Source organism: Melopsittacus undulatus, chromosome 6 (assembly GCF_012275295.1).
Source record: "Melopsittacus undulatus isolate bMelUnd1 chromosome 6, bMelUnd1.mat.Z, whole genome shotgun sequence".
NCBI classification, from domain to species: domain Eukaryota; kingdom Metazoa; phylum Chordata; class Aves; order Psittaciformes; family Psittaculidae; genus Melopsittacus; species Melopsittacus undulatus.
In genome coordinates, this window is record NC_047532.1 from 6,395,544 (window position 1) to 6,412,401 (window position 16,858).

Below are 16,858 nucleotides of genomic sequence, written 5' to 3' on the forward strand. Positions count from 1 at the left end.
GCCTGGCACAGGGGCTGATCCACATTACTGGATATTGATCCCCCAATGTCATTTGTGTAGGAAAACAAAATTCCCACTGATAAGACATTTGCTGCCTCAGTTCCACCACTCTAACAGCTCACACTGGCTGCTTATTACCCCACACTCCAGTTTGCCAGCTTCCCAGGCACAGATATTCACACATGAGAAGCACCACTTGCCCTTTAGTCTGTAACTGCAGATGCAACTGGTTCAAGATATTCAGTTCTATGACCATAAGCCCCAACTCAAGCAGATCTACCACATGCCATGTAAATACATCCACACTGTCTTGCATTCAGTGTCTTTCGCATTCCCCAAAACACTGACCATTGCTCTCCTCTGCATTCTGTCCATTTTTAACATGACACCAGCAAGTCTGATCAGTGCTGAGTTGCAGTTAAGTATATCCAGTGCCTTCCAGATAACATCTCTGTTACATCCCAGAACAAATATATTCCAGAATTCCCTTTTCATCAGCCTCCCATTACCCACTGCTGAGTGGTGTGCTATAGCCACTAAGACTAATGCACTGCTGCTTGTACATTTGTAACACACAGAAGTCTGCATTTGCAGAATCCAGTGTCCTTACTGACTGCCTAGACCCTGAGCTTAACTTCCATTCTAATGTGCTGACCCTTCAGCATGGCACGACCATCAGAGCTGGTAAACCCCAGGGTTTTACTGAGCATACAGGTGAAGGACCATGGATTTAGGTGCCTTAGTGCAGATCCTGGAAGAGACCTTCTGAGATAAAACTGTTATCTTCATATATTAAACCACAGTGCTTAGCACATAACAGAGACCAAAGGAAAATAACAGAAAGACCAAGTGGCCACTTTCCTTAATCCAGCAGTTCTATTTGCTTTCTGGCTTTCTTTTCCATAGTTACAAGTGCTATGTATGGTATCAGAAATAAAGAAAGGAAAACTAAAGAACAGTCCAACCTGGCCTTGAACACTGCCAGGGATGGGGCAGCCACAGCTTCTCTGGGCACCCTGTGCCAGCGCCTCAGCACCCTCACAAGGGAGAATTTCTTCCTAATGTCTCATCTAAATCTCCCTTCTGTCAATTTAAAACCAAAGTCTGTACCCCCAACCGCCTCTGACATAACGTGTGACAAACTGATTTAAAGTGTAGTTGCAGGAAGAAGGGCAGGAACGCTCTGCTCTGCATTGTGGGTGTTGTAGTCTTTTTGCTGCCTATCTGCCTTGGCAACAGTGGGAGGCTGGACTGCAAGTCCCAGAGCTCCCACTAGAGCCCACCGCACAGGCTCAGAGCCCATATGCCAGGAGGGGGTGACTACATTGTGTCTATTGTATGTTTTTTCTTTCTCCCCCCCTTCCCCCCCCGGCATTGTGTACATTTCACGGGAGGTTTAAATCGGGAGTGAAGAGCATGGCAGATGAGCAGGAGATTATGTGCAAACTCGAGAGCATCAAGGAGATCAGGTATGGTTGCTTTGTGCCGCATCAGTTTAGATGAGGCAGCTTTTTCCTCGGGGGAGCGGAGGAGTTGCATCGATCTGAAAGTAGCTATTGTGCTACCGAGGGAAAGAAAAGCACCGCTGGGCTTTGTGGTAAGAGCTGAGCATACATTTACCTAAGTAGGGATGGAGCCTCTGCTGCTGGGAAAGGGCGGCCGCGGCCGTGCGTTTCCAGAGCACTGGACCCGAGTGGTAACGGGAGGAGTGTAGGGTGGGAAGGACGCAGCACCCGCGCAGTGGGGGGAGTGGTGTCGGGCCGCGATGTCCTTTCCAAAGCCCTTTGAATTATCGTTTCTTGTTCCAGAGGCTCTGCGGCATGAATCGGTCATTCTGCCCCACTGCCTCCCTGGGAAAGGGAGGGGAAAGGAAGGGGATGGCACGAAAAGCAGAGCACGGCACCGAAAGCCGAGGACCGAGGGCGGCCGGTGTGGGGAGAGGGAGGGAGACCGGCACCGGTTCAGCGCTGCGCTGGGCAGTGGCCTGCGGGGGGGCGTGGGGCTGGTGGCGACCCTCGCACGGTGCGTTCGAAGAGGGGCCCGATGCACGGCCCCGCCTGTGGCTTAGCTTTAGGTAGGGCTCAGGGCGCTGATACTCAGGGTAAGGCCTGAGCTGCCTGTGTTCAGCAGGCACCTACACATCCCGGAGCCAAAACGCGTTACAAAAGAACTGAAGGCAGTGGGTTTGGATGTAGCCGGGAGGTGCAGGGAGTGCAGGCAGTAGGTCACCCCACATGAGGAGTGTTTTAGGACATGGCAGCTAGCGAGGGGCTATGGGGGAGAGAGGCCTGAAGGCAGGGGAGAAAGGCTGCGCCACGGGCAGTGTGTGCAGGTGGGTGCAGAGACTGCTGGCTGGTAACAGCATCCCTAAGCAGCACATTTTACCCACAGAAGAGGTGAATTAGGCAGCAGGGTATGGGCCTCAGCCTTCCTCACAGCATACCACTAAGGGGAATAAAGGTCAAGCAAAAATATTCGTGTGTCTGACATCTCAAAGCTATTTAGAAAGAGCTGGGACAACAAACACATGCTCTGCAGAACAAGCACAATGCGTTCGTACTCAACTGTTAGGCAGGCTCCAATTTAAAATGCAGATCTAGCTATGGGCTGCTACAGTTTGTTTTCCAGTTATTATAACAGTTAACATAAATATGTCATGAAATTATCTTTTCAGAGAGAGTGGTGTCCTATGTTTGGAAATCTATGGTGCATTCAGTTTTCTGGTAATCTATTCAAACATGATACATAAACTGCAACTAAGACATTTCTGCTGTTGGTCTGTAGCATGAGGTGCTGTAAAGGGGACGTTCCTGGCTTTACTGTACAATGAAAGTTTCTAGAATATATTTTAAAGTTGAAAACAAAGAGTCAAAAAGTCAGTCCTTGCAACACTGATGGCAAGTTTGAGTAGCCTTTAGCAAAATCTGATCAAATAAACCTATTTTTTCCTGCCCAAATTGTTTCAAAAGGAGCTTGCATTTGATGAAGCATTTGCTTCAAAATGAACAGGAGAGTTTCTTATTTACAGGCACACCTTTGATAGATTTGGCAGGCTTCATTTTCATCTGCATTCCATGATTATCCTACAGGCAAAGAAGGGAAAAAGCACTTGCAATCAAAATCAGAGAAATTACCCCTTCCTGTAGTTGATCTCTATCACTTATTAAAGGCAGCTCAGCAGGGTTTTTGAAGGGATTCTGGAATCTGATTTTGAAGACCTGTATCTATATCCATATCTATATCTATACATACATTTGTAGTCAATGGAATACTGGTGTTAGTAAGCATTTGTATGTGCCCACAATCCAAACATACCTGCATGTGCTTATTTATATGCATTAAGTAGTTCCACAGAAATAACCCCAGTCATGACATTAAGCAAATACCTAGAGATTGGCCCTCAGTGTTCTGACTGTGAGGAGATAAAGAATGAGAGTGAATTTACTGATGGCAGATGCTCGTTTCACTGCTTAAAGCCCTGCTGGGATGCACTAAGGGACTACTCTCACCAATGCAGTGTAAGAACTTAAAACAGAAGGGAAAACAATACGAGGGCAGAATTCATTAGCAGTCTAGAAATCACATAGTTTCTGTTTTAGAACATTACTGGATACTGCCTTGTGCTAACAGGAAGAGTTGTAACTCGTGTACACTTTTTCTTTCCTAATATCAAAAGTTAATCATTTGGACTGAAATAAACCCCTGCAACTCATTTGCTGGGGAGCAGTCTGGCAGAGCATGACAGACAGTGACTCATAACAGTGAGGAAACTGATTGATTTGCACTCTCTTAAGTGAATGCGTGCCACAAATACAGAGAGAAGAAACAGGGAGGAAACTGGGGACAAATACTCCCAGTTTCAGTAATCAAAGCTTCCATTACTAAATAAATGTTTTAAGTAAATGGGAACAATGAAACATGAGGAAAACAAGTGTAGATGGTTGGATGGTTCTTAGTGGGATATTGCCACATTTGAAATGGGAGGTAGAGAGGTTTATGTCCTCTACTTACAATCAGGCTAGTATATGCCATTGTCTAGTAGATGTCAGAACACTGCCAATGACATTAAAGACACTGTTGTAGCTACAGGCTTGAATTCCATCTACTTTCCAGGCTTTCTGCATTCCCTTCATAAAACTTTTACTAATGGACTTACTGTTCCATCAGCTGGTTTTTACTGTAATGGTGAGATAAGGATTTTTCAGAGCAAGTATGATATAAAGCAGTTTCAGAAAGAGCCATTGGGGACTGGGTATGAAAACACTTTGTAACAGGAACAGATGCCCCACAGAGGTTTAGGAATCCCCTTTTCTAGAAACAGTGCCTTCTGCTTCCATTAAAAACCTCAGACCTGTGTTGCTTGCTTCTATAGGAGTAAGTCTGGGCCTAGCAGGAATGGAAGTTACACACCCAGTTCTAGGATCAGGGTGAAATCCCTGTGCTAGGATTTCATTGCTGATCTGATAGGCAGCTTCCTATAATCTACAGACTGCATTCTGTAGTCAGCTTTGCTGCTTGCAATTAATTTGCACTGGGATGGGAATAGTATATTTAAGTATGAGTGGAAACCTTTTCTTCTCCACCTCCCTCTTCCATCACGCCTGTAAGAAGTCTACTGTGTTATTCAGTACTGCACTTGGAAACCAGTATGGATCTATTTGTGTTAAGCAACTAAAAAGGAATACTATATGCTTGCTTGTTTCACACAAAGTAAAGCAAGGAGTCCTGGAACTCTTGATTACATGCCTGAAATGTGGCATTGCAGCCTCCTGATAGAAACACTGAAGTGTTGTTGACACATTGGTTACCCAGTATCATATTCTAACTTCCAGCACAAGAAAAACAACTAAGGCCTCTTCATTAACTATATAACAGGAACAAGAACAGTTTGTTTGTTCTTTTCAACAGCCTGGATGAGTGTGGAATCACACTCCTGCTTAAACGGTCTGATGACTGAAACTCACACTCCTTAATTACTAGCTGTGAAGAGAGAGATAAGGACTCAACATTTGTGCTATGGAATTAGGGATTTGCACAAACGAAAAAGGTATCAGAATGCAGAATATGGGCAGAAACATTTACAAATGTGACAGGTACTAGGTCTTGGCAAAGAACCAAGAGAATGCAGAGCTGCTTGCAGGTGGGACATTGATGGCCAGTGTCATTTGAGTTTTCACTACTCTGATACGTAATTGCTTGAGCATTTTCTTTAACCTGACATTGAAGCTAGTATTTTAGCAGGTCAAATTACTGTCCGCATAGCCTTCGCCAGTGTGACATTGCAATCACCTCCAATTCATTTTGCATTTCTCAGAATCCTGTGCTAAACCTCCCAGATTTTCTGGATTTCTCTGTTTTGGTTTAATCTGACATAACTGATGCAGTAGAACTCTTATTGGTACCAATTCTCTGAATCTACACCAACTGTTAAAGCCTGACAATGTTCTGTTAATTTTGGAACTCAATATAAGAATTCTAATAGCACTGAAAAGCTCAGCAGAAAGAGCTGGGATGAGAATTCAGTTCTTGTTACACCTCATCTTTTCTCAGACATGTTTAGTCTCGCCCTTGTCTGTTACTGCTGTTACCTTCTCCCATTTATTCACATATAAAGTGACACCTCACAAAAATACATTGCAGTGACTTAACTGTTGTTTCTCTGTATTTTTACCTATCACTGGGATCCAGGAATAAGACTTTGCAGATGGAAAAAATAAAGGCGCGGCTGAAAGCAGAGTTTGAAGCCCTGGAGTCTGAGGAGAGGCACCTGAAAGAATACAAGCAGGAAATGGACCTGCTGCTGCAAGAGAAGATGGCTCACGTGGAGGAGCTGCGGCTGATCCATGCTGATATTAATGTGGTATGTGACAGTCCAGCTGTGGACAGCCTGACTAACAGTTGTAGACTAATCACTCCACAGGTCGCAGAATTGTGCACATCACTGGTTCCATAATCCAGGCTCCGCAGCATCATCCTGGAATCCTATAGAGCAGGCAAAGTCTATTTAGCTCAGAATAATTGTTTCTTCCCCTGTCTGAGTTGGGCAGGCTATTTTGTAATGGTGGCATATCAGCATGTGCACCAAGAGGATAGATAACCAAGTCCACTGTAGCTACAGCTTTACCAGCAGGCACAGTAACATCACTCTGGCAGGCCCATAGAAAACTGTTATTCCCTTAGTCTTTCCTTTTTTAGCACCTCAGAATAGAGAACCTTTGGCAGCTAGGTGGGACTTATGATTGGAGGGGTTTGGAAGAAAAGAGATTTTAGTTAAATACATATTCGTTAAGTTCTTAGGGAGAGCTGACCTTCATCACTGAATGGAACCACCAAACATGATGAAGCACCAGCCTAAAGGGAATGAATACAAATAAGAGAAACCCAGTTTATAAACAAGGAAGACTGGTCAATTAGAGGGACTAAATGGGGAATATACTTTTAGACCAGCAGGTTTGATGTCATGTTAGGGCACTCACATGGCTCTATAGTGGTTTCTTGTTCTGAAGGTATCCATGTTTTGCACCAGATGAAAAAAACTCTCACATTGTAAGCAAGTACAAGCTACATACTGGATGTGCAGACTGCATTTATTTATCACTTGAACAGTCTGTTCCCTATCCCAGCTGCACAACCTCAGTCTCTCTTTCATTCTCCCCCCTTTTCATGTAACATTGTCTTTTTCTCCGCTTTACTGCAGTAAGAGAAGCAGAAACCTTTCCTTAGCTTGTTTGTTAGCTTCTGCCCATTGGTGTTCAGGTATCTTAGAAATACAGAAAATTAGTTTATTCTAATTGGTTTTTTAATGTCCCCTGAGAGTTTTCCATAGCTCCTCACTTGCTGACGTACCTATAGCCTGTCTACCTGTTTTTAATATTGACCAGAAGGACATATAGGTTGAGTGCACCTTTTAAAATGAAAATGCATCTCATGTGTCACTTTGAATTGCTTCTTCCTTGCCCAGTTTAATCCTCGTGATAGCTTTACTTTTTGTTTTACTACTGCATTGTCTCCAATCCCTTCCAGCTTGAGTGAGAAAAGTCTCTTCTTTCTGGTACAGCCTCTTGCTAAGAGAGCTGTTAAAGGAAGGATTCTTTAAAACCATATTCCTGTTTCAGATGGAGAATACTATCAAGCAGTCTGAGAATGACCTCAACAAGCTCCTGGAATCTACTCGTCGCCTGCATGAGGAGTACAAACCCCTGAAGGAGCACGTAGATGCTTTGCGGATGACTCTGGGATTGCAGAGGCTGCCAGATCTATGTGAGGAGGAAGAGAAATTGTCCCTTGAGTAAGTGTCCAAAGCAAACATTATCTGGCTTTATACCTTGATTCTACTGGTTGTCATTTTACTTGTGTTTGTAGATGGGAGAGGGTGTCAGAATTAGGTACTATTCAGAGAACAGTGTCCTTTGTTTTCCAGATCAGTTTTAAATGCAAGAGATGTTTTAAGAAAGTGACATTTCTCTTAATACCCAGCACACTTGGCATCATTTTCACAGATACAGTTTTCAAGATGTCCTTTGCACTTCTCCGGAAATGTTGTTTTCCATTCCAAGCACCTTGATACTACAAAGAATGTCTTCATATATTGCATATCAAAGTTATTCCTTTTAATAGAATAAAATATAAAAACTAAGTTTGGCAGAGGTGCATCTAAATATATCAAAGAATAAATATGTATGTTATCTAATTGCCATCCTATTAGATTTATATCCAGGTGTACATCACAGTACCTTAGAAGCTGAAAATCTGGAATCTGGCTGAAGTGTACAAATGCAGAGGAAAATACCATCAATTCTATTTATGAACTAGTCCAAGTGGTATCTAAGTGTAGGTAATTTGTCTGTAGTGCAGTAAGATGATAGGGAAACGTGATCCATTGTATTTTAACACAAAATAGCCTTTACAATCTAATGGAATACTCCAGAAGGTGGGTATATGTTTGATTTGATTTTCTTTTGTCTAGCTACTTTGAAAAGCAGAAGGCGGAATGGCAGACAGAACCACAGGAGCCTCCCATCCCAGAGTCTCTGGCTGCAGCTGCAGCAGCTGCCCAGCAGCTGCAAGTGGCCAGGAAACAAGATACCAGACAGACAGCAACTTTCAGACAACAGCCACCTCCAATGAAGGTCAGGACAGGGAATGTGCTGGGCTTTCATTTATGCTTATTGTTATCAATTCATGAAAAGAAAAAATGATGTGTCCTGATTCTGGTTTCTCCTGCAGTGGCTCAAATCAAAAAGCAACCCCAGTAGACTTAATGTAGTAGCACCGGTCAGGAAGGGTTAAGGGCAAGGCTCTGCATTGACTCCTTTATGACCTAAGATTCTCCATCAGCAAGGATGTGGTCAATTCTGACTCCTCTTGTTTCATGTGAGAGACAGGCAGGACAGAAAAAAAATGCTGGGCAAAAGAACAACTGATAGCTAGGAGTTAATTCCAAAGAAGTTCATATTAGAGCAATGCACATATTTTATGAGAGAGAGTACTTACTGATGGTACAAATTACCAGAAAAGGTGATTGTTTCTGCACTTCTTGGGATCTTCAAGTCAGTATCAATTAATTTAACCGAACCACAGGCACTTACGTGACAATTTTACTCAGCTCCTGCAGGCAGTAAAAAGAGCTCAGTAATTCCACAGGGATATTCATCCCACCCAAGTTCCAAAGATTCACTAAGGAGGCAAACTGACATAGGTACACTCCATAGTTCTGTATTTACTGTCTGCACTCACATCATCACAAAGCCTTTCTGAAAGTAGTATGCTGATGGAAGTTAAAGGGCTTAGTATGGAGCAAAAGGGTAGAGTTCTACATCTTGTGTTAAATACGTGTCATTCATCTAACCACTTGCTCCTGCCTTGAATTCTGTGACACCACACTTGGCCTGCACTGTAACTTCTCTGGCACAGTTGTAAACATCTTTAATGACCTTTTAACACAAAATAGAATTCAGTGTTAAGGTTACCGATACTTACCTGAACCACGCATCTGCTGAGCTGCAGTCTCAGTAACATACAAACTAAAATAGTGGTTTAGTTGGTCTAAAGTTACTGTAAAATCCAAAGACCTGCACTGTATAGAATGTAGCACTGGTTTGCCTTTGAAGGCAAGAGGCCTTAATTATTTGTGTGTGTTCCATAACTTGGAATGTGATACTCAATAACCTGGGTACCACCACTTGTATGTTTGTATAACAAGAGCTGCAATGTCGTATTTCAGGCGTGTTTATCGTGTCACCAACAAATTCATCGGAACGCACCCATCTGTCCCCTCTGCAAAGCGAAGAGCCGCTCTCGGAATCCCAAAAAGCCCAAGAGGAAACAGGATGAATGAAACCCAGAAGACTGACAAGCAAACACATGACCCATTCCAGTACCCTTCCAGCAGAACTGCAGATGTGGCCAGACTTTACTGACGTGCAGCCTCAAGTATGACTGACCCCTTGTTTTCTATTTAATGCAATGTAAGCACAATGTTCCTGTTCTGTCTCAATTTCCTTCCAGTCCTTAGGATTTGGTTTTAGGAAGTTAAGTATTACTGGTGCTATGGTTTTAACATTTCAACCATTCCATCTTTTGGACTCCTAAACGAAGTAGAACTCTTATGCAAGTATCCAGTTGCAAGGCTATTCCTATTGGCCAGATGTGATTACCACAGATGCTTTTATGTTCTCTTTTTAAATACAAATGTTACTACAAGATTGAGACTATCCAAAGCGCTGAAATAACTTGTTTTGTTTCACTAAAGAACAAGTTGTTCTCCAAGCTAGGAAGACTGCATAGGTTTGGGCATCCAGTAGAGCTCTTTTTGTACAGGAAATGTTCAGGGGGAAATAGAAATAGGTTATAAAGGAAATCAGTGCATTAAGAGCACATGTCAGTTTTGATTTATTGGAATTTGATTGTACCATTCCCTCCAACTTGACTTAAAATGTGGAAGTGGGATCAAGTTGCTGGCTGTGTATGAAATTCTAAGAATGACGTAATTTGTGATGCTTTAACATCTTAATATGGTATTTTCAGTAGTCAGAAGACTGATTGACTTAAGAACAAGGATCAACTGAACTGTATTAGTGGTCCTTCCAGGCTCTATGGGCAACCAGCTCACTGTGGTTCCCTAGGAAACATGTATGAGATATGTACACAGACTGCAACATCAGCCATTCTCACATCTTTTATTCCTAGTTTCCACAGCAAAAATCTCCCTTGGCATACACACCCTCCACTGGAGCACAGGGAAGCTCAGTAACATGCACCAGGAACAATGTCAACTGCACGGCTTTGGTGCCGTTGTCCTCCCTCAACCAAAGCTTCTTACTTTTGTGTCTTTGAATAGGGCATTTTCAAGTAAGCTTTATTTCAGCCCAGGTTTTTTTCTTGCTCAGTACATGTGCCAAAAGAACCCTGACTAAAGGATCCTCTAGACCACTCCCTGTATCCATGTCTTTCCTTTGTTTCACCTCATATATCATCAGTTCTTTCAATGGGGAGGGTGGCAGTGACCCAGCTACAGAACCAGGGCTTAAAATTCACTCATTTCTAATCCCAGTTTTGTCACCACCTTTGTTGTCCAAGTTGATCTCAAGCATTAAATATTCCTTTCACTGACTTTAGGAGGCAGGGACTGCCTGTTTACATTCTTCCCTCTTTAGCCAGGCTTTCCTCTACTGTTATGCTTGAATGGTTATATTGAGGACTTTGCCTGAAGAACAGGGAAGCTGCAAGTTTCCGGTCAGAACTTTGCCAAATCCAGATCTCTACAAATCCAGATAAATGAGTTTTACTGGGCAAATCACATATGTTGCCATTAATTTCCTAACTACCACAATACATATGAGTGTTTTATTGAATATAGTCCTATAATTCTTGTCAAGATCAGGTGGTGTTCTCCCATTTTAATGTTTCATGTATAGCCAATAAACATCTGTCAACATTAGAGGCAGAATATGACCATGTGCCCCTGAAAATATGAGAAGAGCAGATTCTACTGCCTGAATTACTGGAATTCAGTCTCTGAGATAGCAAGAATGAAGGATAGTCTGATCCCATGCTCTGAGTGGCAGCAGTGTGCTAACTATCCTTATACATGTTTCCTATGCAAATCCTAGATTCTACTTTTAAATGTCAAAGCAGCCACATGCTGTGTGCCCTGTTTCAAGCAATTCCTGATGAGCTTCAGGGAAAATGCACACAGAGTTAAAGGACAGCATACGGACTCACCCAAAGTGAATGCATGAGAGCAGCATACTTCAATAGTGGTACATAAACTTTATGGTATTGACCACTTCATTGTCAAGAAGTGGTGACAGTGGAGAATGGATGAGCAATCTGCAGTGAAGTTGTGTAAATAGAGAATAGATGTATAGAGACTTGAACTTACAGTTCTGAAATAGATAGGGTTAGGTGCAGCTGCTCACTTCACTGTTACTTTGCCAGCTTCTTTCTTTCTTGAGATCTCTAGAGCTCTGAACTGAAGGATGCACCATTTGCTACTTTAGTATGGCAATTTTGTATTTTTACTTTTTTAAACTAATCTCTTGTGCCCTCATGTTTAACAAGGTTTGCTTTTTTTAAAAGGAAAAGAAAAAACTATGACTGCGCCATGACTGTATCAACCATCTTCTTTGTGTTTACAAGTCTGTTTTCACATCCTTTACCAAATTCTGCCATATGAATAGCCTGTGTTGCTGAGCATGAGTCTAACTGAATACGAGGCAACAGTTTGCCCTGGCAGCCAAAAGGGTCAACCATATCCTGGGGTGCAGAGTCAGTTGAGGGAGATGATTGTCCCTCTCTGCACTGCACTGGTGCAGCCTCAAGTACTTGGTGCAGTTTTGCACACCTTAGTGTAAGAACAGGAAGCTATTAGAGTGTGTCCAGAGGAAGGAAACCAAGATTGTGAAGGGTCTTGAGGGCAAGAATTATGAGGAACTGCTGGTGGTCAGCCACTGGAACAGGCTTCCCAGGGAAGTGGTTCCAGCAGTGACCTGTCACAGTTCAAGGGCCATCTGGACAATGCTCTTAAGTCATACAGTTTAGTGTTAGTTAATCCTTTAAGGAGCAGGAGTTGGACTTGATGTTCTTTATGTGTCCCTTACAACTCAGGATATTCTATGTTTCTAACTATTTCAAGGACACAAAATCAGTATGAAGGGATTCTGGGGGTAGGGGCAGGGAGGGAAGCAGCATCTTTCATAGGGAACCAGTATTCTCATTTTCTCTCACAGATTAATTAAGGAAGTTTCACTGAAGAGCTCTTCTCATGACAGTCCAGGCCCTTTTCTCCCAGGCACCTTTCTCAAGAAATGAGAGGATAATTGTGAAACAGTGATTTCTTGTTTTGCAGTCAGAGGAGGAAGCTATCTGAGCTACAGTTCTTACCAACACTCCACACTTTTGCTCATGGAGCAACAACAGCCTCTTCATTTGTACCTAAAGTTCTTTGAAGATACTTCTTCACTTGGCTTAAATTCATTCTTATTTAGGTTAAATTACCCTAATAGCCACAAAGAGAACATTCTCACTTACAAGACTTTTTCATTACTAAAGGCTGGTTTAACCTGGGCTTTGTCATTCCCTTTTCAATGGGTATTCAAGTGGCAACAAAATCAGTGAATTCTTTTGTTGTAGATGGTTTCCAGGGTCTTTTCCTGGTTCCTTACTTGCCTCAAAGCACTCAGAGTTTTGTTGTTTTGCAACCAAATGGCAAAAAAACCCCACAAGCCTCCTCCCCTAATCCCTTGAGCTCATGCTAAAAGAATGCCAACACTCCACTGTGTCTAAAGACTTTACTATAGACATTTTCATACCCAGGCTGGGGTAGATCAGTTGTTCAAACTTTAGTGCCAAGGAACCCATTAACTATAGGGAAAAAGTAAACCAGATTTTAATACTTGCATTGCCCGAATTCAACTTTAGCTTTCTAAAGAGGACACTGACTGAAACGTTACAGAACCTGCTTTTGAAAGAAAGAATAGCCAGTGATGTGTTCCTCTAGTAGCAGACTATTCAAGAAATGAAGACATTACTAGCACTTTAAATGAATAAAAGTGCTTTCCTTTATTTTACAGCTTTCTCATTCCTCTAACATAGGTTTTCATTTTAGCATTTAGATATTTTAGCAATATCTGTTGTTTTCTCTGACTTCTGTGTTTTAAATACTTTACTCCTGTGCCCAGGAGTAGCAGTGGCTACCTGGTTGTCTGTACAGTCCTTTTTAATAAATGTTTGTTTCATGTCCTGCTTTCTTCCTGCACAGTATTTTCACATCTGTTACTTGTTTGTGCTGCTGATAAGCAGCCATATCCCTAAAGGTAAACCCCAGTTCTCTCTTTTACAGGATGCAATTAGCCACAATTCTGTTCTATCTGCGTAGAAACTTTATAGAGAGAAATACAGGGAAATAAATATCCCTTCTAATGAGCTTTTGAAAATGGAAAAGGAGACAGCAAGACAAGTTTTAACTCAGCCAAACTTCTTAGACACATTTCAGGAACACAAACCACTATGTGCTTAAGCTGCAGGATTTCTGCATCTGTGTAAGAGTCATAAACAGTGTCTAATTCCCCAAAGCAGGTACTTCTGGAACAAACCCATCTTCTGCTGCCACTGACTACTCACACTGGACCTGGATAGTTTGCGTGCATAAAAATACCTTACTTGCACCTGGAGGTATCCAGCTGTGAAACTCAGACCCAGAAAAAGTAACAAGGAAATCACGTCCCTTTTCAACCACTGAAAGCTCTGAAGGGACATTTCTTCTTGTCTGTGACTGATTCACAGTGCTTCAGCTTGAGCTAGTTCCCAGCCAATTTAACCCAAAACAAACCACTCTTAGGTGGGAACAAGTCTTGCTCAGACAGGTTTCAGTTTGAAGACTCATATCCAACACCTTCTGTCAGGTGCTAGATTCCCAAGAGGGCAAACCCCAGATGGATATTTCACAGTTCTGTACTACTGAGGAACCTCACATTTTGTTTTGCTTTCTAAAGTTAAACTGAAAGCAGCAAGAGACATGATGCCCTTTGTGATTCGAGGTAGAGACAGCTGTTTTCCAAAGAGTCCTGCTTTGCCATTAGGAAGACTATCTTCTTCTAATGTGTGCTGGTGATACCAGTCACAAACTGATGACTGGGGAGCTTATGGGAGCACTTCCTAACCCAGTTCTGTCAGGAAAGCCCACATACAATGTACACTGCCAGCAAAGGAGGTAAGCTACAGCAGCATGGTAACTCCAGTCCTGAGAAATGACCTCTGCTATTGCCAGTTATTTTAAAGACTTAATTCTCTGAATGGAAATACACCTTTATAAGGGCTTTTTTCCTGTTCCTGATACACACACTTCTATCATAGTAACGACATTACATGCAAGTAGGTAGAAGAGATGATTTCTTACAGAGGTTCTCTCCAAGAGATCTGCAGCATCTCAGCTCTGATAGTTTGCTGTTCTGATCCAGCAGACTGAAGTTGCATTTCCAGTGGTTTAAGCTTCAAGTATAATTCCACTTAACATCAGCATCATCAAATACATAATCTCATTGGTGAGATAAGCCTTGTTTAATTCAGTCAGACATAAGTACAGTCATCTGTGTTGAACTCCTGAGTAATGGACAAAACCTGCATGTTTCTGTGTCCATTTTCCTGGAAAACTACTGCCCTCTGCATCCTCATTTCCACCTTTTTCCCCCCCCTAATTTATCAAAGAGATTCTCAATTAAGTCTCTGTTTTTCAGACAAATGTCATTGTTCTTTGGTTTCTTTTCATTCATCTTTGTAAGATAATAATAAAAACGAAAAAGTTTGAGCAAACTTGGTTGTGCCAGAGCTCCAAACAGCTTCTGGTGCTTTGGTCAGTGCTCCCTCTCAAACTTTCACATAGAAACACTTAACCCACAGTGCTTTCAATGCTTAACTGCCTGTAAGACTGATAGCACTGATTTCCTGGTATTATAAACCTATTACCTTTTTGATATGTCTCCTATACTTGATGAGACTGAAATGAACTACTATATTGCTGCATCCAGCTGCTTCTCAAGTGTCCTCTGCAGGATTACCCTGCAAAACAAAGCAAAGAGCATTGAGACCAATTAGGTTACCATACTTCGAGAGCACTTTTCCAAACCATTAACTTTGATGGAATAACATCTCATTACATAAAGTTACAGAATTGTTACTCAGATCTGAATAGTTTGCTTCAGGTTAAGTGTGTGTTCTGTTGTTCTGCGGGTTTTGTGTGTTTACTTGGGGTTTATTTTAAAGCTTTACACATACTCCATGATCTGCTGGGCCAGAGAGACAGACATCCATAGCTCCTCCTGGTGTTACCACACTTCAGGATCTACAGTTGGTAACTGGCAGTGACGGGACAAGGGAGATTGGGTTAAGGCTGACAGAGAGGCAGATTTAGCTCAGACATGAGGCAGACGCTGTTCCCTGTGAGGGATGTGGGGCACAGGGTGCCCAGAGAAGCCGTGGCTGCCCCATCACCTCCACCATCTGCCCTGACCCTCACCGCCACCCCACACGTTCCATGCCCGCTCCATGCCTCCCTTCGGGCCCCATTCCCGACGCACCGGCTCCTGAGGAGCAGCCTCACGCTCACAGGGCCCCTCACGGCCACCTCAGCCTCTCGTGGGGGGGCGGGGCCGGCACGTCGCGGGTGAAGTACGTCACGGGTGACGTCACACACCTCTGCGCTCGGTGTAACCCTCCGGTGTTAATGCAGCCCCGGGGCTGCTGCATGCACACGGGTGGTCGGTGGTGAGAGCCAATGGAGAGAACTGAATTACCCTGGGGCTATGATATGCGCTTTAAAACTAAAGTACACAGACAATCCCACCTCCTCCGACAGAAAGTAACTGAAGGGTTTAGATAAGCTTGGTCAAGGAGTGGGAAACAAAAGCATGCTGCGGGTAGTGCTTGGGACACCTGACTCTTAAAGTCGGCATCCAGCTCTGGGGCCTCAGCACAAGAGGGACGTGGAGCTGCTTGAGCAGATGCTGCGAGGGCTGGAGCTGCTCTGCTCTGGAGCCAAGCTGAGAGAGCTGGGCTGGGGCAGCCTGGAGAAGGCTCCTTAAAGGGAGACCTTAGAGCAGCTCCAGTGCCTAAAGGGGCTGCAGAAAACCTGGAGAGGCTTTGGACAAGGGCCTGTAGGGACAGGACAAGGGGAATGGCTTTAACCTGACAGAGGGGAGATGGAGATGAGCTCTTAGGCAGAAGCTCTTCCCTGTGAGGGTGCTGAGGCGCTGGCACAGGGTGCCCAGAGAAGCTGTGGCTGCCCCATCCCTGGCAGTGCTCAAGGCCAGGTTGGATGGAGCTTGGAGCAACCTGGTCAAATGGTCTAAAGTGAAACTGTAAAGAAAAGCACACACTCAAGACATAAGATACAAGCCAAATACAATTCAGCCACATTCATCTTGCTAACTGCCTATTTAAGTACACAAATTGTGGAGTTCTCTGTTAGTTTATTTTACCAAAACTGGTGATGTGAGAAAGAAACATGTTATCAGAAAGATGAAGCACAACTGCTCTGGTGTATCAGTTACTGGCATTCAATGCTGCATAGTTACACCACTATATCCTTGCTTAGAATTCATGTTAAAGCAGCATTATAAATTAGATTGCAATTCTGAAACTTAACACAAGAGATTCTGGTTTGCAGTCAGCAGTTGAAACACAGCATTTCTGCCAATAACCCACTGCAGAGATGGGCAGTGTTACAATGGCTTCCACTAGGTTAACCTTGGTTGGTAACTAAGTCAGTGGCTCTCACCTTCACCCTAGCAGGATGGGGGCAAGAACCATAAGGGTAAAAGTGAGAAAACTTGTGGGTTGAGATAAAGACAGTTAAAAACTA

General features: G+C 43.2%; 1 protein-coding gene across 1 annotated transcript; it reads left to right on the top strand.

Annotated features, from left to right (window-relative positions):
• Positions 1 to 1,281: 1,281 nt before the first annotated feature.
• On the top strand, positions 1,282 to 11,579 carry ZC4H2 (zinc finger C4H2-type containing). The gene is made up of 5 exons (XM_034064395.1): positions 1,282 to 1,469; positions 5,689 to 5,860; positions 7,116 to 7,288; positions 7,967 to 8,129; positions 9,224 to 11,579. The coding sequence occupies exons 1-5, from the start codon at positions 1,339 to 1,341 to the stop codon at positions 9,335 to 9,337; spliced, it is 753 nt and encodes a 250-aa protein (XP_033920286.1). The 5' UTR covers positions 1,282 to 1,338; the 3' UTR covers positions 9,338 to 11,579.
• Positions 11,580 to 16,858: the final 5,279 nt, after the last annotated feature.